This window comes from Larimichthys crocea, chromosome VIII (assembly GCF_000972845.2).
Source record: "Larimichthys crocea isolate SSNF chromosome VIII, L_crocea_2.0, whole genome shotgun sequence".
Classification (NCBI taxonomy): domain Eukaryota; kingdom Metazoa; phylum Chordata; class Actinopteri; family Sciaenidae; genus Larimichthys; species Larimichthys crocea.
This window is the reverse complement of record NC_040018.1, coordinates 17,826,526-17,849,998: the sequence shown is the minus strand read 5'-3', so window position 1 is coordinate 17,849,998 and position 23,473 is coordinate 17,826,526. Positions and strand designations below refer to the sequence as shown.

The window sequence follows — 23,473 nt, the reverse complement described above, 5'->3', positions numbered from 1 at the left end:
AGGAAAGCTTTGCAAGTATTAAATAATAAACCAAAGTACTGAACAAATTGAAATTCACGTTGATGACAGAGCCAGATGAAAAGATGAAACTATACCAAGTTTAATGGCATCCCCTGAGCATTGGTAACATGGAGGAAGTTTTATTTCAAAAGGGGCTGATGATAAAGTTTTAATGTGTGCCATAGAGGCAGGTACTCTTCGACTCAATAGTCCTTTGATTTTTAAGATCCTGCTCTTATTACACAGAAGCTGAATCAAAGATATAAGAAAGTTAGAGGGGTACGATGGAGATGTGGACTTAACATGGAGATTTCTTGCTTTTTCATTCAGAGGTGATATCACTCCTGAATATCAAAACACAAGAAGATAATTGAGAAATGATACCTGGGATAAAATCTACTGCTACTACTTTGAAAAAGCAGCATCTCTTTGTACAAGGGACAAGCTTAACTTGTGGTTTTGACCTTTTACAGGCTCAGTTTGTGACTTTGTGAAGTGGCATATTCATGCATACATTTTAGCAATTTGATATACAGATTTAAAACAAATCTTTGCTAATGTTATGAAAGATGAAACAGAATTAGAAAAAATAGATTTAGTTGTCATCAAAAATCACTGCTTTATTTTGTGGATTACAGAGAGCGGAAATAAGGGAAGCCACAATGAGAAAAAAATGGGAAGATGAGAAAATAAGAAGGAGGAAGAGAAAAGTGAGAAATGACAGGAGTGAGAGAGTAAAGAGGGCGTAAAGGTGAGGTGGTGCAGAGGGCACACAGAGAGGAGTGTCCCTGAAATGAGAGTGAAAATTGAAAATGGGGGAGAGTAAATGATGAGAGGGTGAGTGAATGAAGATTTTAACCACCCAGTGTCCCTTTTGTGATTGGCTCAGGCTGCCTGCAGAGACGGACCACTGGCAAATAGTGAATTTAATTTGAAAGCCTTTGGGCTGCAAGAGACAGAAAATGGGGGAGAGAAGCAGTGAGTGACAGAAAGGGAGAGACAGAGGGTTATGGTTAAGCGATAGTAAATCGAATTTGATGGCCGTTAAGAGGTGAGAGAGGGAGAGAGAGAGACAGAAAGCAACAGAGCAAATGAAGTGAGTAATGGAGGTTGGAACAGCAATACTGTATAGCAGGACACTATTCTACGGACCATTCAGTCCACTAGAGTCATTACTGCATTACTCCATTCAGTCTTCACATTCATTTCATTTTATCTCCCCAAGATACGATTAACAAAAGCCTTTTTTTTTTCTCCACACATCCAACCATCCATCCATTTTATGCCACCATCCAGGGCTGGGTCATGGTGGCAGCAAGATAGTCCAGACATCCCTCTCTCCAGCAACGTTTTCCAGCTCCTCCTGGGGGATCCTGAGGTGTTCCCAGACCAGACAAGCAATATAATCTCGCCAGTGTGTTCTGGGTCTGATGCTCACCTGATCCGCATCAACTGGCTCCATTAAAGTCCAAGTTCCCTTCTAATGTCTGAGTTCCTCACATTATCTCTAAGGCTGAGTCCAGCTAGACTACAGAAGTAACTCATTTCTGATTTTTGTATCACATTTTCAGTAAGTTAATGACCATAAGTGAGGGTTGGCACAGGTAAAATCTCAGCTTCCTCTTCGCCAAAATGTTCCAGTACAACCCACATTGCCAGTCTGCCTGTTGATCTCACCTTCCATTTTACCCTAACTCATAAAGACAACCCAGAGATACTTAAACCCCTTTACTTAGGGCACCAACTCACCCCTAACAATCCACCGTTCTACGGAAGAGAACCATGGCCTCAGACTTAGAGGTGTTGACTCTCATCACTACTGCTTCAACCTTAACAGTAACCCTGCGCATCTGATGAAACCAATCATCTTCACCGAGCAGCGATGTCAGCAAAGATAACACTCTCTTCCCCCTAGCTGCGCCTTGAGATCCATGAAAATCACAGACTGAACTGTGACCAAGGACAACCCAGGAGCTGAAACACCCACTGAGAATGTGTTTGGCATCCTGCCATGAATCCACACACCTATCATGGAAAAATTTCTTTGTCAATAAATAAAAACCTAAAATGCTGTTTTTTTTTTAATGCTGAATAATACTGAACAGAGAATAGTTCACAACTGACTAAACCAGGATGGATGGAGGACTATTCCAGTACTGAGAGAGCAAAAAGTGACAGAAAAGCAAAACCTTTATTCGTAACCTTAAAGGAAATATATTATGACCATAATCCTCGCTCCTAAACCCACAGACACACACAACACGCACAGGTCTTCCCTCTCAGAGGAAATGCTGTCATCAGTTTGTAAACGGTAGAATTTTGGGATTAACATGGGAAGTGTGTGTGTGTGTGTGTGTGTGTGTGTGTGTGTGTGTGTGTCATTCCATCACAGACACACTCTGGTTTTATCTTGGCAGTCACACACTGACAGAGGAACGTACAACAGCAGGGATTAACATGGGAAGTGTGTGTGATGGATATGTATAGAGAAAAGATGGATGTTTTGAAAACCTGACTTAACTAAAACAACTCACATGCATGCACGCACACTCTCATCTAGATGGTATGTGCAGATTAAACACATGAGGCCTGTAGGTCCCCGTTCTCTCTCTCTCTCTCTCTCTAACACACACTACAATTGCTCGCTTGTATGTCAATAAACCTGACTTGCTACACGTAAAGAGACACATTGTGTTAATTAGTTAGTGGTAAGCACATTTTTGAACTTTGGACATATGCTAACTATTTCCCCCTACTTCCAGTCTTTACTGCATGCTAAGATTGGCTAATTGTGTCAAGCATTAGACCTTTAAAGCAACATTATGTGGACAATAATATATTTGACATTTAGCATTCCCAGTTTCAGAGTACAATACCACAGTATTGTAGACATTATGCATGTGTTATGATTATATTAGGATAAAAAATAAGGAGCAGTCAGCTAATACTACTTACTAGTAGTATTAGCTGACTTTGTTGTAAAAACCTTTCTGTTTCGAGAATGCTTCCCTGCCTAACAAAACTAACAAAACTAACAACTACTCTGTGCTCCTTTACACCTTTCTCAGCTTATGTCCTCCTCTGTAAGTCGCTTTGGATAAAAGCGTCTGCTAAATGCAATGTAATGTAATAGTAACTCAGCTCAAACATCAACATGAAATTGACATTTAATGTTGAGAAATGTCATAACAACTGTTGTTGTTACTGCGACTGTGATAACTTTTAATTTATCTCAGACATCGGGTAGAAATTGAATTGAATTTTGGATAATACCTGCAAAAATAATGACTCACCCTCATCACCCTCATGTTTACCATGTGTTTGATGCAAATTACCAAATATAAGCATGCTAAAATGTGAATGTGAAGCTAATTACTGATAAATTATTAAAAATTATTAATCAGACTTCTGACATCTGACACATTTTAATAAATGACATTAATCAGATGTAATTTACAGCAAGTAAAATGTCTTCTTGTTCATATTACAAATCTTTATAAAACTGATGACGGGGCTTAATTTTTTTGTGTTCAGCCTGATGATTGTTGATCCATCTCAGTGCGACATTCCTCCATCTTCATCAACAGATCAGTGGTCATCGGGTGATCGTCACCGTGGGTGAGTTTTATGATTTGATAGGCCTGGGAAAGGAGAAATCAATGTTTAAAGAGTGTCTTAACTTTTTTCTAGAACAGTTACAAAATTGTGTTTGCAACCTGTCTCCAAAATTAACTAAAATATTAGAACTGATAAAAATGATGAAAATAAGACGCTGACCATCGCTCCCACCTGTTTGAATGTGTCCAAAGCATCCTCAATGTGCTCCAGGTAATGTTGCAGCTTTCCAACTCTCATCAGCTGGACTCCATGGACCGGATGGGGATCGGGATAGTATTGTCTTTAAAAAGGTAAAAAAAAGAGAAGATGCAAATGTAGACAATGTTGAATGGATTTTAGTGTTTCACTGTCACCTTTTAGACAGATTAGTCAACCACTGTCCATATATTAACATTTATTTCTAAGATCATAGAGGAGCTGTTAATACTTCATCTCAGCGACTTGAAAATCATATCAGAGTGTCTTCATAACGTCCTTCGTTTAGTGGTTGTAATGCATAATCTATCCTGCTGACACCCCGGGTAATGGGGTGTCTGCAGGATAAGAAAAGTAGCCTGACATCCTTTCCCACAGTCCCATCTTGCAGCTCCTCCTGGAAGATCCATCATGACTTACTGCCAAAAATGCAGAAAAAGCTCTCCCTCTGGTTATACACCACTGGGTAGCTTCTATCAAGCATCCCCCACAAGACACCCAGAGGGACACTATAAAAAACATGTAGGCTGGATGGCCAAACTACCATCACTCCTCCAGTATCCTTGCCAGGGTAAAGAGCTGGTCTAATGTTGCCTCACCAGAATGGATTCAACATTACCTCCTCATGAATCTGAGGTTCAACGGTCATCCTAAATCTCCTCTCTTCCACCGTGGCAAAAGCTTTCCCAAGGAAGCTGAGCAGTGTCATGCCCTGATAATTGGAGCACACTCGCTGGTCCCATATTTTAAACATGGGAACCACCACAGGCACAGTCTTTGAACTCCACATGACATGAAAACGATGAGATTACACTTTAGAAAAAAGTTGGATTGGCTGTTAGAATACAGGACAAGATAAAACAGTAGAAAGTCAAGATAAAAAGAAATAATATAAAAGAGTGCACAAAAAAAAAAAACATGTCAAGTGCAAGTAATAAAATAGGGACAGAAACAAGACAAACAATATAACTACTTTTAAAAAAAAGCCTTCCTATAAAAGTGAGATCTGAAGAGTGGTTTAAAAAGAAAGTCCTAAGTTAGCTAACCTTAGTTTCTCCAATAGGGAGTGCTACAGCTCCCAGGCTCTAACAAAAAACAACTGGTTTCCTTTTTCAACAAGGCGGTACTCCACCTGAGGAGTGCAGGTAGTGATATAAAGCAAGAGTAACTCTATTTTAAGTTTAAAAATAATTATATGCTGAACTTGACAGGTAGCTAGTGTAGCATTGTGAAGGCAGCCACGATATGGTCTTGTCTCTTAGAGTCAGAACTCTGGCAGTCTGATGAGTTTTCAACAAGCTGGAGATGGTCTTTTGGCCTTTTTGTGGCAAGATGAAAGCACAAATTTCTTTTTAAAGGTCTGCACAAGATATAAATGTTAACTTTTTATGATGTTTCTAAGTTGGAGGAAGATTGTATTACCCTAGTAATTTGTGTATCAAAGCAGAGCTCAGGGTAAAAGAAAATCACAGTCAGATGGTGGCCGGGATCTCTGATGTCAGGTTCCCAAGATTCTTTGTCAAGTCACTAATAATGTTTGGGGAGTTGTTGGGGAGCTGAAACATATTAATAGAAAAAAACATTATAGGTCCAAGAAATGACCCCTGGGGTACACCACATGAGAGGGGACCGAGAATTTTCCGATTAGTGCAGAGAACTATTGGTCGGAGGCAAGAGTAGTGTCTTTAATACCAACCCAGTTTTATGGCAATTATTAAGAATATTATGGTTGACTGTATCAAAAGCAAAACTCACAACAAGTAGAATTAAAATAGCATAGTGCCCCAGATCAACAGCAAGCAGTAAATTGTTCGTAACCTTAATAAGTGCTGTTTCTGTGTTTCTGTGCTATGTTGTGCCCGAAAAACTGTAATTCACTTTTATATGCGAGGCAACAGACTTTTCTAAAAGTTTAGATAAAAAGGGTAAGTTTGAAATTGGTCGAAAATATTTAAAACAAGATCAAGTGTAAGCTTTTTTCAGAAGGGATCAAGGAGGGTGACTAATGAAAAGTTGAGTGAGAAAGTAGGATTTTGAGAAAGAGGAAGATTTTTTAAAAGTATGTACAAATGTGCATTATGCATGCCTCCATTTCTGTTGTCTGAAAATACGCACCTGAACATGTTTGTATGTAGGACAGACAAGAATAACTAATACTGCACGTATTCCCATGATTAATGCAAAAAATGAACATGTAGAAAGACAGTCACACAAATGCGTATTGTACACACACAACACTAATATACTGTACTACCTGAACACATACAAATATGCTCAGACAAGCAAATACACATTGTATCTGTGCATAAATATACAGTTTACTATGCACAAAACAAACAACATGTACACACTGTCACATCATAGTCCCTTTATTTCCCTTGAACCTAACCTTCCAGTGCCAGAAAAATACACAGAAAGAGTGAGTGTCGCTTGACATCTTTTGATGCTGAAGTTTTGATCAGTGATGCGTATCCATGGTGATAGAGCCAGGCCTGATCAATGATGATTGTGCAACATTAAGACAGACTCCCACAACCCCCACAGAAGGGACAAGCACACACTAGGACACACACACTGGAGAACATTTCTTTCTGATCTGTATTTTATTCATTCAGTTAAAAAATTTTTCATCTGAAATGAAAAATAATTGTGCGATAACTGAATTTCTATCGATTCATATATGCACACATGCATGTATTGATTGAAACACACTGATGCTTAATGACCTTTGTGGATGGATGGACAGACCGATTCTTTGTCTTTTCAAGGAAATGCGTTGCCATGGCCTGCAACAACATAACGTCAACACGTGACATTTACCGAGGTGTTTTGTTGAGTGATGTTATGGCTGTTTCCGCAACCGGATGGGAGCAGTGTGAAGAATGTGTTGTGTGTTGGGGTGACTGGGATCATGTTTGCTCTGCGTGTAATGGCTTTGCTTTGCACCACACATACATGTATAAACATACATGCTTTTAAGAGACAGTTCACAAACAAAGAACTGGGCGATTCCTCATCCTATAAAGATTAATACACACTGGGGACTTTTACAGTAGGAAGCAGCTTTGTTGTTGGTAAACACTGGAGTTCTCAAAACGCTCATTTACCCAGATCTATTTGTCATTTATCATCTTTTCTTCTCCACCCCACCTCCTCTAATCTCTCCTTCCTTTTCCTATTTCATATCTTCTTTGCTCTGCTCCTACCTGTTTTATTTGTGCTTCTTGCCTTGCTAGCTGCAGGGATTAAAGTGGTGTGGTTCCTCCTCTACTCAGCTGCACTTCACTCGTTCCTCTCCTCCACTCTTAAGTCTGTTTCCTGTTTTCTCTCTCCATTTTCTCGATTACATATTCAAAATGTTTTTTTATTTATTTCATATAACCACAGTGAGACAGCACTTAAATGCTTGTTGACAAAAGAAGCCTTCTCCATTTAAATTTCTTGTCTGGCTCATTCTCTCCCTCTGACTCACTCGCACAAACAAACAAAACGAGATGTAAGTAAACACAGAAACATGAATAAACACATGCACACCAGCAGTAATGTGTGAGCATTCATGCACACAAAGATAAGGTCAATTTGAATCCGCTTCACTTCTCTACAACCTCCTTTATTTGGCAGATTTCATTTCTCTCCAAAGTAAACACACCACAAGAGGGTTCAATATGCTCTCAATCCAGTCACTAAATAGAAACTGCACTCTATCTGCTGTTAACAGAGTGTTAATCTCAATTGTTTCTTTATGGACTGAAAAAAGCAACTTTATTAGGCTGGAAGTTTTTCACTTTATGATTCAAAAGGAAATCTAAAGCGAGTGAAATCAAAGTTAATTAACTTGTAGCCACAGATATTTAAAACTCTACAGCATCTTTGATCATTTTCCAGCACAACGTTAATAGCCCATTTGTTCATACCTTCAAGCATAAGTAAACTGCTAACTGACAAGCCTACCAATTACAAAGGTGCTGTGGTTAAAATTTAATCATTAAGTTTAGCCACTAAACCAATCACATTAGTCCTCCATGAATAATAACAATATTGATTTAATTAGCAAGCCAGTAACATGCAAACACCAACACCAATCTCCAATTATAGTTTGTCTTTGCATAAAGAACCGTACAGAAATTGAAATTATTTAATTAAGTTGCTGTCCCCGGAATTCTATCCTCTTTTTTTCTCCTGGGAGGGTAAATTGAGGGGAAATACGATCTTGCCGTATGCAACTAGTTAGAAAGCCATAGCTATCGGCTATGAGTAAGAGAGAGGGCAAGAAGGAGAAATTAATAGTTGTGGAAAAGTGTAGCGTTTCCAGGCAAATGCAGTGGAACTAATGAGGCTCTTGTTTGGAACAAAAGATCCACGGCCTGCTGTTAGTGAGCGGGAAACATGGATTATCTTACTAAGTAGAAAACTGAAGGAGAACGAAAACATGGAGGAAAGATTAGCTGTGAGTATTCTTCTTAATTGTATTTTGTTTTCTGTCCAATGCAACAGCAATTTCTGTTCTATGTTTCCACAGTTTAGCAAACACAGCTCCGGTATACAGCTGTTACTAAGACAAAGAACATTTAGACTAGCTCTAAATTACAGTTTAACTATTTAGCTGATCCTTGTTTCTGAGACACGTTAACTGATGCTGAAATCCAGATAAAAGCAGAATTACAGGTAAGTCTCTCAAGGCACTAGCCACCCATACAATAGTAATCTCCAGCAGTGGCTCCTAAACTTTGTGGCTTGTTCATAGATAAGCAATGCCTGTCCCCAACCTGTAATTCCTCAGATGTCTGTAAATCTGTCCAGTATTTCACAAGAAGAACAAAAATTCTTTGGGAACTCTGCTAGCTCCTAAATAAATTCAAATCATATCATCTCACCACTGAAGAAAAATCTGCCACTACATACATTTAACATTGTTCCTCTTCAGTCAGTTTGTTCAAAATACTTTAGTCTTTTCCAGTGAATGGAAAGAACAGTGCTGTTAGGGTGCCGGTTTTTATTCATAAGCTACCACCAACAAATCCATGAAGACTGACAATGTGGGTGCACTTCAATAGTCCACCAAGGCCACTAGTGATGCAAAACTCTTATGCAACATATTTCGACCTACTTTCTATAAATCTGCTAAATCTCTAGAGAGAAAGAGAGGTGAAATGCAAATGCATGAAGCTGTACATCGCTGAAAAAGTTTTAGCTGTTACTGTTTTAGTTGTTAGTGGAGAGGTAGGATAAATCCAAACGACTGTTTTCAATGTTGTCTCAGGTTAAAACTTACCACATATTCATGAATGTGTATGTGAATACATCTGGAACAGTAAAATATATGCACGATGGAGACATTCAGTAAGCCTGGCATGCACAGGCCTGCAGCAGGCGTGCATTATTTGCACACAGGCGCAGCGAAAAACGCTCTAATACATCGAAAACTGAATAGAGAAACCAAAAAAGTAGACAGTGAAAGAAGAAAGGAATACTGAATGAGGGGAAGGATGGGAGAAAGAGAGAGACAGAGAACTCCTGCAGCTATCTTTCCTCCTAACATGTGAAGAGCCCAGAGGAAGATACGAGATGAATATGGAAGATCCTCCTCCCACTCTTTGCTCTTGAATGCTTTTCTCTCCTCCTCTTTCATCATTATCTCCCCAGTGCATTCCCCTAGTCCTCTTTTTGTCCATTTTTCTCACTTTATACCAAACTTTTTTCTGTTTCCCATTTTACAGCACTGTACTTATTCTGTCAGTCTTACTTTACTTTCTTTATTTTAACTTCCTCTTCCTCCACTCCCCCTGTCTCACTTCCATCCTCACCTAACCCGCACTCTAAAACCTCCACAACAATCCCTCACTTTGGTTTTGCCTCTACTTCCTTGAGACACATTTTTCTCACTTTCTTTCAGCTGACACCAATCTTTCCATCCCCTTTCATTACCATCTCTCTCTTTCTGCTGCTCATTGTCTGTTTTTTTATTGATAGGCTGTTTTCTTTCCTGTGGATATACAGCGTATGTGTGTGTGTGTGTGTGTGAGAGAGAGAGAGAGAGAGAGAGAGAGAGAGAGAGAGAGAGAGCACAGCTATGCCACTGGAGCTCTGCCCATTCACACAAGATCAATTAGTCACACACACACACACACACACACACACACACACACACACACACACACACACACACACACACACACACACACTAAAACTGTTGATGCAAATTACTATAATCTGATATAAAGATCAAACTTTAGACTTGTTTAGGAATTTGTTTTTTCAGTAATTTATTAGGAGAAGTGCATTTCTTTCTGCTAATTATGTTTCCCTTTCATCTACCCCTGTTCCCATGTTTTTTCTTTTCTTCTTTTTCTTTGTACTTTTTTGTTTGCTGCATACCAGGAACTTTCCCCTTCTCTTTATTTATCTGTCAGCTCTCCTTGTTATAAACCACCTTACACTTCTCTTTGAACTCCTCCAATCAACTTTAATTCCTTTCTTTCCACATCATAATCTAATCTTCTACTTTTAAATACAAAACAAATGTTGGCTTAAAAGCCCAGATATTAGATAGAGGTTGGACATTTAGCTGGGGGCTTGTCAAAGAATAAAGCTTAATTGAGAGATTATGTTTTATATTTTGTAAAGTACGACAATAAAACATGATGATTAGAAACCAGCAACCCCAATGTAACACAGAGTACCACAGATTTAAAACATCTATAAAATCCAATCTGTGATGTGTCAGAGAAGATTACTACGCCGTCTGAGAGAGCTCAACGCGCTGCAGCACTGTTGTTCTGTTAGGTTCTTCGTGTCTTGCAGTTTCCTGTAGTTGCTTGAGTTTCCTGTATTTGCCACATATGTGTCGTTAAATGCGTTTGTCACTTTGATTTTTGCTTGGGCTTGCAGCTGATCACAATAACCACTGAAAGTTTCAGTCTTTTACTCTTTATCACGTCATCTTTATACTTCAACTTTCTAAAGTTTGGAAAGTTAGTTGGGGAATAAAATTGGTCTAGATTCTAAACCAGCGCTGTGGAGCTCTGCTCCCTCTTCACAGGGATAACAGAGTGAAATCCTTGTCTCCTTTATCAGGTCAAAAAGTCAAATCTGGTGCATTCTCTCGTGAAATCTCCTCCATGTTGAGTCTTTCAATACTCTTTCAGTGCTTATTCTGCTCTACAAACTCGAAAACGAGCAAAGTAATAATTTTATGTTATCTTAACAGATTACAATATAAGTTTTCATATTCATATAATATTCATATTATAATCAACATCTGCTATGTATCTCCTAATACATAGCAGGTAATCTCTCTGAGAATCTCACACTCTCTTGTTCTCGTGTTAAAAACAACAGAGCTTAGTTTAAAATAACTTGTCTTATCTTGTCTTTTTCCTCACATTGCCATCAATACTTTTTGTTCTGTCATATCAATCTATGAAAATTTTAAACTATCTATGGGTGAAACACAGTGACTCACCTGTAAACTGGAAGTGTTTTCTCCCCGTATCCCACAGCTTCCCGCCAGTGTCCCAGGTGAATGGAAGCATCTACAGCCATGTCTGTCATCCTGAGCTTATACAGATTTTCATCAGGCACGTCACCATCAACAGTTGATAACAAATGACTACAGCTCTGTAGCAATGTTTGCCAACCTGTAGTGTAACCTAAGGAAAAGCACGTTTAAGATGTACACTTTTATCTTTAAATCTAAAGACAACGTTGTGTAAGTGGGTTGATATAATTTTGTATAAAGATTCTGCTTCAAGCGTTTGAACGCTCAACTTTGAGGATTCTGTTTAAACACTTAAGGTAAGCGGTTACAGACAATGGATGGATGTTTAAACATGTTAAATGTCTGTCACTTTCCTTCAATCTACACAGCTTTTGTATATTTGACTGCTCAGTGTTCATTGGCCGCAGTGGATCTTGGAGGTAAAGGATACTTGACTCTGCTTTCAGTGCTTCCAGTCTCGGTAGAGCCTCCTTCAGCAGGCGCCATGTTGATTCTCCCCCTGACAGCATGAGTCCATCCTGGGAAAGAGAGGAGAACAACCTGAACATGCACACTGATGGAGTACATTAACCTCCTCCACTCTGCATGGACGCCAACTTCTCTTTATTAATAAAAAACACTTTTTGTTTTCTTAACAACACACATGCATATTCACAGACAAAGAAAAACACCCAAACACCCAATTTGATGTCAATAGTCATCTGTCACCATGACAACTTTGGGTCACAACCCAGCAGCCTGCCATCATCATCTGAAGATTAAAGAGAAAGACAGGGAGCAACATAGAGTATGTGTGTGTCAGTTGTATGCAGAACAAAGGTGGTTGAATAAAATGAATGCCATTGTCCCAGAGAATCGAGTGCTTTCTCTTGCCGTATCTCAAATACACACATTTTTGAGTGCTGCTGTGTTGTGGTAGAGTCAGACCAAAGTGTCATAAACAGCATGTGGAGAACAAAGCTAGAGGCTTCCTAGAAAAAGGAGAGAGAGAGCAATGAAAACACAGAGAGAGAGGGAGAGACAGACAGTGAGATAGTGGAGTGGAAAGACTAGATGGATGGAAAAGTAAACTGCGGCTGAAAGACAAGATAATATTTCTCATTTTTCAGGAGATGGTCAGAAGGGTAGACAAGTACAGAGAGAGGAGAGAGAGGTATGAAGAGGTGGAGCGTGACAGAATGACGGAGAGAAAGAGGAAGACAGGAGGAGATAAGACAGAATGTGTGAGTGAAGGAGGAGAAAGGAGGAGAGGACAGGAAAGGGTACACTGTGACATGTCATGCACAGATGACTAAGCCAACAGCAACATAACAGAAGTGTGTATGTGTGAGAGAGAGAGAGAAACACAGTGCAGACATGTCTTTGAGCATCTGGTCATGTGAAAACCTCAGGTTTAACACATTTCAAGCAAGAGTAATTTTGCAAAGTTAAAAGGTCCAGATTGTCAGACTCTAGGGCTCTATTTACAGAATATGGCAGAAATGGGATATAATATTTATAACTGTTTTTATTAGTGTATGATCACCTGAAAATAAAAATCGTTATGTTTGTGCTACGTTAGAATAAACTGTTTATATCTTCAGACGTGCAAATTAATCACTGGCTCTAGATAGGGTCTCTCTCATTTTCCGTGTGTTTCATAGTAACTGTATTTTGTCCTTTGTCATCAGCAACTACATCACTAGATGCCACAAAATCCTCCCACTGGTCCTTTAAAAGATTTCGGTAAATTCGAAATTTGTCTGTGTGTGTGTGTTTGGCCTTAAAAGCAACAATGCCCATTCATTGGCACTGCAATTATTAGAGAGTATTATAAAAAAGATCCATTAACTGTAACTGCTTATCCTCCTCATGGTCACAGTGGGGCTTGAGCCTCATCACGAGAGGAGGGAAACACCCTGAACAAATCACCAGCTCAACGCAGGGCATATAAGAAACATCTTGCTCTAAATATTGGCCCTTAGTTGAATCATTATGTTTGTGTAAATGTAGCCAGTGATGTACTGTATGTGTGTTCAGAAATATATGACAATTGTGTTGACTCAAAATCCTGAAAAATCAGCAGTGAATGTGACAGCGTAATTTGTGTATTTGTGTCTTACTTTGTCTTGAGAGTCACAATGCTGACAGTGGCAGATAAAATGGTACTGGTCCTCCAGCTGTCTCTGTCGATCTTCAGTCAGTGACAAGGTCTCAATGTAACTTATAGTTAGCTGAAAACAGAGAGAACAGTTATTGAATTTCTATGTTTATATCTTATTTTGCTTCTGTCATTTTACATTTCTTTATTTGTACTACACTACAGATCATAGCTAAATGCAGATCAGCGGAGGAAGATAATTAATTTGGAACCGAAATGTGTAGACTGAGTATGATGGAAAGAGATGCTGTGGGAGTAAAATGTGTGTGTATATTTCTATGTGTGTTTGTGTCTTCCAGATGGCATGGATACATCTCATTACATATAGTCAGGAGAGATGGTGAAGTATGGAAAATGAGGGAAGACACTGCCAAGTTAGGAGGTGTCATCCTGCTTGTGTTGCAGTGAGATTTCACTTGGTGACAATTCTGAGGAACTGTACCTCTATCAATATTCATTATTACTTGTTACTATTATTATTATACAAAATAAAAATCACACAATAACCACAGAGATGTTACAAGAGATGTGGAAAATAGTGTTCTTAGTTAAAAATACTCAAAACAGCCTGAAGCATTGACTTCTCCATCAATAACAACAGCGAATAAAAACATATTCAATAAATATTCCTCATGAACATAAAAGCAGAGGCAACATCGCAGTCGATATAACTGGAGTCATATTCCATGCTGTTAATGTTGTGAAGATGTGAATACTTCCTCATACCTCCTCTTCAGGCTTGATATCCCGAACAGCTCTGAGGTGCAGTTTTGTTCCCTCAAACACCATCACACAGTTTGGTCTACAGTCATGGTTTAGCAGAGATAAACTGAGAGAAAGCAAACAAAATGATGAGAGGCAGGAGGGAGGGAGGGAGAACCAGAGGGTGAGAGGAGGAAGAGATGGTAAAAGTGAAAGAACAGGCGAGCAGTGAGGAGGGGAGGGAAGATAGAGAGACCGAGTGAGGGAAAGAGAAGAAGGAGAGAGAGGTACTTATCTGTGATTAAATGTTTAACTTTAAAACCCTTCCTGGTATTTTTGGAACAAAACGGGTATTTAGACATTTACACATATTCACAGCTCGACAAAAAAACATAAACATTAACAATCATGGCATCAAGTTTATCCGCACAGAGTGCAGTTGCAAAAAATTTAATAAAATAAAATAAAAGATAAAAAATACCCTAGAAGTAACAGGTGTTAGTACTGTACAAATTGCACGTTCGTCTTTAAATGCAGTTTTGCTGTAAGTGCACATTAGGCTGTCTTGTCATTCATGTAGAGTGTTTTAACAGTAGTTTAAGCCAGGACAAAGCTATTGCCACTAAAAGGATTCCTGGTAAATCTTATGTGTGTGTATTCGAGAGAGAGTCTCCTTAAACATGATTTTATTATCTCCTGTAAACTAAATGAGGGAAGAAGACAGAAAGCACAAGGTGAAGATTGAGACAAATTTGAAGTCATGACACAGTCAGAGCCTCATCACGCTGAGCCACCAACTGCCATGTGTCCGACTGTTTCGAGGTTTCTCAAACCACTCACACCAACATTGACTGAAATGTTCTGGGGTTGCAGACTAATACCAGGGTACACTGAGCTATGAAAATTGATGGTTATCGTACAGTGTACAATTGCTTATCTACAGTGCTAATGATAATAGTAATCATTGTGTAATACTGTGTAACCAATATACTGTGAAACTGTGATAGTTTCTGAGACAGTTCGTACCCTGAATATCTTACCGTTGCCATACCATATCCATACCCTGGTGGCAGCATAATCATGAGAGAAAACAGTCCATGTGGAGTGACACCTCTCCCTCAAGATCACCATCCATCTCGGTTTAGTGTGACAGCTGTGTCTCTTAACCCTGTATCCAACCCGCAGTTGGGAGGTTAAATATCATTTGACTTTCCCTTCTGCACATATAAGTTAAGACTGAGTGCTCAAATGAACCAAGCACTCAAAATGTTGAACACACACAAAATTCCCTGTACAGTATTATGACAAAATGAGTACTCTGCTTCTGTCATAACAAGTGTCACTCTTTATTTATTTCTGTGTTGGTCTATCAGCCTCTCTCTGTCTCAGGCACACAAATAAATCAGGAAATGATAGTAACTCCACTCCTGTCACAACAAAGACTTTTGACTCATTTCAAATTTATTATATATACACAACCAATCCTACCACTCATCCGCAAGCAAGCTGACTGACAGTGTCAACACTGAACACAAATCAATTTCAGGCAATGTTAGACTCTACACTTATAACTGCTGTCTTAAATGTAGCAAACTCTGAAATACCTACTGTGATAACTGCTCTGTGCCTGATGTGCATCCTTCCTTGTTGTGATTTTTTGTGTGTGTGTGTGTGTTTTTAAGACCTCCCTGACCCAACAAAGACATTTACTGTCACCACACACATGTTTGGGGAAAAATACTGAAGAGGTTTGTCTGTTTTTATGTCCCCCTCCATTACTGCTGCTCTCATTTATCATATTCATAGAGCAAAACAATGGCTGCAGGAGATAAAGACTGTGTGTGCGTGTTGAGCCTTTGTAAAACCATCAGTAACCTCAGCGCTTTGTTCTACAGTAGAGAAGTTACGAGTTGAATATCAACTAGATATCAAGCCCTCCAAACGATGCTTTTATCTGATGGAGAGTAGCTCATTAGCATACTAATTAGATTAATTAACTTAACCGCATCTCATATTAACAATATCTGCTGAAGCTAACTGTTGCCGTACGTAGCAGGGTAGAGAGTCAAGTATCACATGGGTGTGAGAGTAGAGGCAGTGCAGTTCCTATTAATTAATATTTGATGAGAGAAAGGTGAAATATTCTTTTCTTTGTTACCCGTTTCCTGCATCTTGTTGTGCAGAGGTGGTTCAACACTTCTCTAATGCAGCACACATCAATGAGATGGTACTAAAAATTAAAACTGAATGTAGTCTGAAGTTGTTCCATGATACAGAAGGCAACTACAGAACTTGTATCAGGCTCACCTGTGTGCAATCAATGTGTGACAGTACATAATCACGCCGGCTGTCAAAAGGGGTTAACACATTTTATAGGCGCTGCAAACAGTGGTCATTTCTAGGTTCTTGGGATCAAGCAGCTACATCTGGGTTTGTGTGATTCTGAGTTGATATGAAGTACAACGTTTGAGTAGATTAGAGCAAGTGAACAAAGGTCTCTGTTATCAATCCAGCGGTGAATCATTTTGCTGCAGATAAAGCACTCAGAGGACTGGGTTTTAAATCATACTGTCAAGAGGCCAATTGGCTGAGACCAAGTGGAAGACAGAGACGGACAAGGATGAGCTTAGTGGAGACAGGGGGGATGATAAAGTGAGCAAATGAATGAGAAACATACAGTAGAAACAGAAACAGAGGTGTAGCCTCACCAGAGTAATCCCCCTTTCTTCAGCAAAACCCATGGTTGCTAGGCAACCCAAAATATGAATAGGCAGGGGACCATCCTGCGAACGGGCCCCATCATTTATGGATGAGTTACGACACAAATCGCAGCTACACACTGACACAGACACACATGGTTTGGCTGAGCTTTGATAAAGCCACTGTGACCATCTGACATCTCAACACCGGCCAGATAAACTGGCTGAGATACCTGCAGTGTGTGTGTGTGTGTGTGTGTTCATGTGTGTGTGTTCATGTGTGTGTGCATGTGCAGCAACTCTAACATGTGCAACAACAGGCCAAATCCCTCCTCTTCACCCAGGATTCAATACAGGGATTACAGTGCGTAGTGCCTTCCACTGTGTGTGTGTGTGTGTGTGTGTGTGTGTTTTACTCCTGCATGGCAGACAAGAATCACATATCGGTGGAGTCAAACCTTGTACCTCTCCATGCGTTCCGGCCTTTCTCTCCCCCGTCTTCACCAAACAGCATTATAAAATTCTGTCGACATTCATTTTCAATTTTTCGCCTCACAACAAAAATTCACTTATTCTCCGTCTCCCATCTTCCGCTTACTTCAAAGAACTGTCAGGAAATATAGTGAGAGGAGTGGGGAAGGCTTTGAAAGTGAGCGGGTAGAGGATGGGTGGGGTTGGTTAGGGTGCGGTGATCTGGCAGGTAGCTCGAGCCAAATTTAAATTTTATGGCATTTTTACTGTGCAAGTATGAGAGGAAGAGAGAGATACCATCTGACAAAGAGTATGAGCTAAATTGAAATTAATGATGCTTTTACGATGTATATACTTCACACGTTGCCCTTTGTGTGTGTGTGTGTGTGCGTGTGTGTGTGTTTGCGTGTGTTACCTAGGATACAGCCCGACGCCAATCTCTTGCAGCTCTCCATCACTGATGGTGAAACAATTACATGTCACCTAAAGGAGACAAAGAGGATAAAAGAATAAAGAGAAGAGAGAGATTATTTGTTAAATGGCTTTCTTTATGTTCTGAACATTTTTACGGATTTTCAGCAGGTGCAAAAGCCCACTGGCACTGCAGCTGAATGATGACATCCAATGCTGAAATGAAAAGGGATTGGACCAAGAATGATGACATCCAATGCTGAAATGAAAAGGGATTGGACCAAGTGAAATTACAACCTGGCTACCTGGTAGCCATGAAATTTTTTAAAAAAAAGAAAATAAGACAATAAGTCTTTTTTTCATCAACTCATATAACAAAATCTTGGATCAGTGATCGTAAAGAGAGCAAGTGAATTGTTTTTGTTTCCCCAAGGGCCTTTAAGAAAAGTGATAATGATAAAATCTGAGAGTAAATGTTTAAAGATAATAGTCCCCGAAAACTACAGTACACTTAATAAAATTTCTTTGAAATAGAGCTTATATGAAAGTAATTTTCTAATTTCAACATGATGGATGTATGAAATGAATGACAGGAAAAAAATGCCAGTAGTGGAGGAGAGAAGAGAAGATAATTGGAGTGAACACTCTCCTTGGTATCACTAGTTACAGAAAAAACATATAGTGCTATTTAAAAAAATTGATTTTCAGTAACATTTTTCCACAACAACACTGTAGACGGTAAAGCTGCTGCTATTTCAAACTCTCTGAGTGTAAAAGGTAAATTTAGCCTGGTAGATACGACCATAATTTCCAAAAACAATCTAAAATGTTGACCACAGCACACTTCCTCTTTCTGACAGTCCATCTCTGAGGAGCTCAGGCCCAGAGAAATCAGCTGTGTTTCTGGATGTAGGTATCTGGCTGCCTTTCTGCATGATAGAGTCTCAACTTGCATTTGTAGATGCAGCGGCAAACTGTGTTTGTCATGTCCTTTATACGATCATGGAGGTTTTTAATACAGTGCTGCCTAAATAGTTAAAGGTCACGAACATTCAGTGTTGGTTTTTGGCGTTACCTGCAGAGATTTCTCTGGATTCTCTGAATCTTGTAATGATATTACGGATTGTTGATGATTAAATCCACATACTTCTTGCAATTGTGCATTGAGAAACGTTGTTCTTAAACTGTTGGACTATTCACCCACACAGTTTGTCATTTTTGCTTGTGAACTGAGCCTTACGAGAACAACCCTTTCATACCTAATCCTGATACTATCCCCTGTTACTAATCATTCTGTTTACAGTACCTGTTGAATGTTGAAAAATGGGAGTTTTCTGTATTCAACATCCTTCACAGTTTTTTATTTATCTTGTCCCAGCTTTTTTTGGACCAGGCATCAAATTCATATTTACAAAAAACAACAAAGTTTATCAGTATGAACATTAAATATTGTTTACAACATGCAAATATGGCTTTTAATTACAGTATAGTTATGTTTTTTTACTTAAATTAATAGATGTAAACTTTCTCTTTTATTAACTAATGTGAGCCTTTTATAAGAGGAGAAAAAGGTACAATCTAATTGTAAGAAACCAAAATGGTTCTGTCTTAAGATATTAACCACTGCCTGAAACTCTAAGTCTAAAAATAAAAAGTTAAAATTCATCCATGTGGACTTTGTCCCTGTTTATAGTACGTCTCCTGATTTCCTAAAGGCTTTCAAGATTACCAGCAACATTTTGGTGGTCTTTAAAATTTGGACGCATACAGAGTTTCTAGACCATACACCATCTCGACATGACCTTAACCCCTGTGTGTATAAACCTCCTACAATGCACCAGGGTGGCCTGTGTGATTTAAAGAACACATTTCAAGCACGAATTAATGAAAGAGCCGGAGGTTTGAGGAGACAGAGGAGAGATTTCAAACAAGGGAGAGAGATGGTTTGTTTCTTTGAACAGAGTTGGCCCAGTGATGGTTAGAATAATAAAATGCTTGACGAAGTTGTTTAAAAGAGAGAGAGACAGAAAGAGACAATGAAGGGAAGCTGGCAATAAACACACTGAAACAAAAAATGAGTTAACAAGGAAGTGAAATCTAAAAAAAGGAAAGGATAGAAAAAAAAGCACCAAAGTCTTTGATGTGTCAATTACTGGATTGTGCAAGTAAACAAGTGTGTGTTTGTGTGTTTGTTGGTGGCCGTGGTTTCTGCCCCATGGAGATGGTAGATAAATAAATGTAACTTTAGTAACATTAGTATTCAGACTGTCAGACAGAGATGCAAACATTCCCCAACCTGCTGATATTCACACCAGAATCAGGAAAATTGGATTGGATTTTAATCTGCAGTTGCGATAAACACCATTAGAGTTAGGCTTCATGGGAATGAGGGGGTTTACTCAACTTATTCATTATAAAGCCGGCAGTAAGGAACGTGATTAACACTGACAAACACTGAAACACACACACACACACACACAGACACACACATATACATATGAATATGCAAAATCTCTGACAAAATCTTGCTCAAACACACACAAATTGTTCTTTCTTCACCTCACACACACTTCATTGTTATTCAGTTGCTCTCACAGACATCCATCTTGTGCGCCATAAAGTATGTATTAAAGTGGGGGAGACAGGCGCATCATATAATACGGCAATAGGTTACATACAAATTACAGTACATCAAGATAGAAGAACAGTTAAGTGCTTTCGTGATTTTTATTGAGCGGTTGTCATCAACAGCAGTTTTTTTTGTAGGAACCGAGGCCCAAAATTGTTTAGGAGTTAAGCTTATCCCTGCTGTCATCTAAGACATTAAAGCAAAAACAAATAAATCATTATTTGATTAGTTGTTGCTCAACATTCCTTCGTTCCAGTTTCTTTAATATGAAGATTTGTTGCTTTTCTTTCTCTTGTGTGAGAATAAACAAAATATATTTGTGTTTTGGACTGCTGCTCACATAAAACTAGCAATCAGAATATGTTAGCTTGACTTTTAAATGACAGTCGATGAATGCATATGCACAAATAAAATATACTGTAACATGTAATGCTTTAAACACTATATGCATGATCTTATGTATGAGTCACACATACAGTATATGTGTCTGAATCCCCAAACACACACAACTTTTATGCACATGAGACTACTATGGCAACAACTAATGATTATTTTTATTAGCAGTTAACCTGATAATTATATTTATTATCATACTAATCATTTGGTCTTTGAAAAAAAAAAAAAACTTACCAGAGCCTAAGAAGACGTCTTAAAATTGTTTGTTTTGTCCTAACAGACTAAAAGTCAGTGTTTAACAGTTACATCTTTAGAAACTATGGAATGAACCCATTCATGAGGCTGCAGAAACACATTAATCTGTCATTAGTCTATCATTTAAAGTCAACAGATTATTACTAAGTCATAGAATAAAAATACCCAAATACCAAATAAATCAAGATTCAGATCAACTGGAACTGAGAGATATCACACAAAATGGTGGGTGAGAAAAATTTAAAAAACTGTAGGTGAAACTTGTTTTTTTTTTTAAATAGTCATTTATCTTTTTTTTCTCACATAACACACCTGTCCCCTGTATGAAAAGGGATATTTGTGTCCCCCACAGTTTTCAGTTTTAAGAGAAGGCAGCCTTGGTTAGTGACAGCGGGGAAGAAGGGTTGACCGTGCAGAGAGAAAAGAAAGGATGATTTTGAACAGAGGGAGGGGGTTGATGAAGTGCAGAGAAAATTTAAACAAACAGTGGTGGGGCACTCAGCTGGGCATAGATCTCTCTCCGTCAGACGCACAAACACACACAGACACACCGGCTCGCTCTCTGGGGATGAGAATCAATCTAGCAGAACATCCACATCTGCAGAGCCGGCTGGTGGATGCCTTTTGCATCACAAATACACACACACACACACACACACACACACACACACACACACACACACATATATATAAACAGGTTTTACTGCTTTACACAAATGGTACAAGAATGAATCTTATGAATCAATTCCTGGATGTACCACTCGACCTCCTTTTCTTTCTGCCTCTTCCTGTCTACGTGATCAGTTGCAGCTGGTGTCACCAGATCAAATAATGTTTCTATAAATTGTCAACCGACATTGTGTACCAACGTTTCTCAACCAGGGTGCCTTCTGGCTTCTTCTGGAGTGCCGTCAAAACAAATATTCGGACTTTGCAAACATAATAAAACACATTGAAAATCCAAAACAGTTTAGCTAAAACTTGAATACTGTATCAAAATTGGCCTCACATGCCTCTTTTCTCATGTCACAACTCCAACGCGAAGGTCAGCGAATGACAATGTCACATTTGCATGCAGAGTTATGAGAAGTTGTGTGAAGCAGTTGGTGTCAACAATCTAGCACGGAGAGGTTCTTCAGATAACTGAATCAGAGCCATCAGCATTGTCATCCAATGGTAGCCCAGCACAAAGATGAAAAAAAGACAGTATAATGACAGCTACATGTTGTTGTATGGGTTCACCAGGCATCCATCATTCTCTCCTCCTCTGTGCCTGGTATGTGGTATTAAATTGTCAAATCAAGCAATGACAACAACTCATCCTCAACTGAGAAAGCACTGGAGGCTAGCTATCTAGAGGGCTGAGATAGTAGTAAAGACAAGAAGCCACACATGATTGGCAAGACAGTCATATTGCCGACATGCACGGTATAGGATTAGTTCTCTAGCGGATATTTTGACTTGTCAAAGCTGGAGAAATACAGGTGGACTTGATGACAATAACACCAGCTCAGTTCTATTAAGTGTCCCAGTATTAGTGTCAGTGAACATACAATAGATGGACCTCCTCTAAGTGGAATGCAGCTATCATTAATAAACCAGTTTCCTGCTATGACATAATGACAAAAAGTCTGCTGTGCAACCAGTCCATTGTAAAGTGCAGAGTGTTCATTTTTTAAATACATTTTAGACGAGTGTGACTTCAGATTTTGTATATTTAAAGGGTGTCTTGACTGAGAAAAGGTTTAGAAATACTGCCTTGAACTGCTCAACAAACACTGATTTACTGTTGGTTAACAACCAACGTCGATCTAAGCTAAACTGTGACAAACATGAGCTCAGCCTGATTCCATCTAGTAATGATTTTTCCCTGAGTGCTTTGTGCGGACTGTAAGTGGACTACAAAAATCCATCCATCAACTTTCAGTAACTGCTTATCTTTATTAGGCTCGCGGGTGGCTGGAGCCTATCCTAGCTGGCATTGGGCGAGAGGAAGGATACACCCTGGAAAGAACTGTTGCTGAACTTGTGGTACTCCACAGCTTCTATACAGAAGTGTCACTGCTTTACAAATTAAGAGTTACATGTAGGTCTTGTCACTTCTGCAAATATTTAGGGCCCGAGCACAGCGAGGCCCTATTTTATTACGAACGCTGAACGACGTTTAAGAGTAAATCGCATTTTCCACAGCCCATATCCCCCCCAAAACTCACGAAAATTTGCCTACCCCCCCAATGTCAGGCGTAAAATTACGTATTTTGGAGGTCTCACACATGCACGCGCGCATACGCCTCCACAGCGCCACCTAGGTGCAACATGCCCAGACGCACAAAAAAGTCTCTTGGTGCCTCGGCCTACAGTGAAGCGTACGGCGTCCAATTTTGCTCAGATTTGGCCATTTCCCGTTTTTGCCTCATTTCCAGGGGTCGCATTTGAACGAACTCCTCCTGGGGATTTCA

At 39.2% G+C, this 23,473-nt stretch overlaps 1 protein-coding gene across 1 annotated transcript in view; it reads right to left on the bottom strand.

Moving 5' to 3' along the window:
- Positions 1-3,155: 3,155 nt before the first annotated feature.
- smyd3 (SET and MYND domain containing 3) overlaps positions 3,156-23,473 on the bottom strand; it is a 96,785-nt gene continuing 76,467 nt past the window's right edge. Inside the window, exons 6-12 of the mRNA XM_027281313.1 lie at positions 17,739-17,806; positions 14,178-14,280; positions 13,414-13,524; positions 11,742-11,829; positions 11,276-11,450; positions 3,790-3,898; positions 3,156-3,641 (exon numbers count right to left, since the gene is read on the bottom strand). Coding sequence (XP_027137114.1) covers positions 3,531-3,641; positions 3,790-3,898; positions 11,276-11,450; positions 11,742-11,829; positions 13,414-13,524; positions 14,178-14,280; positions 17,739-17,806 — 765 coding nt within the window. The 3' untranslated portion in view covers positions 3,156-3,530. The remainder of the gene's footprint in view (positions 3,642-3,789; positions 3,899-11,275; positions 11,451-11,741; positions 11,830-13,413; positions 13,525-14,177; positions 14,281-17,738; positions 17,807-23,473) is intronic.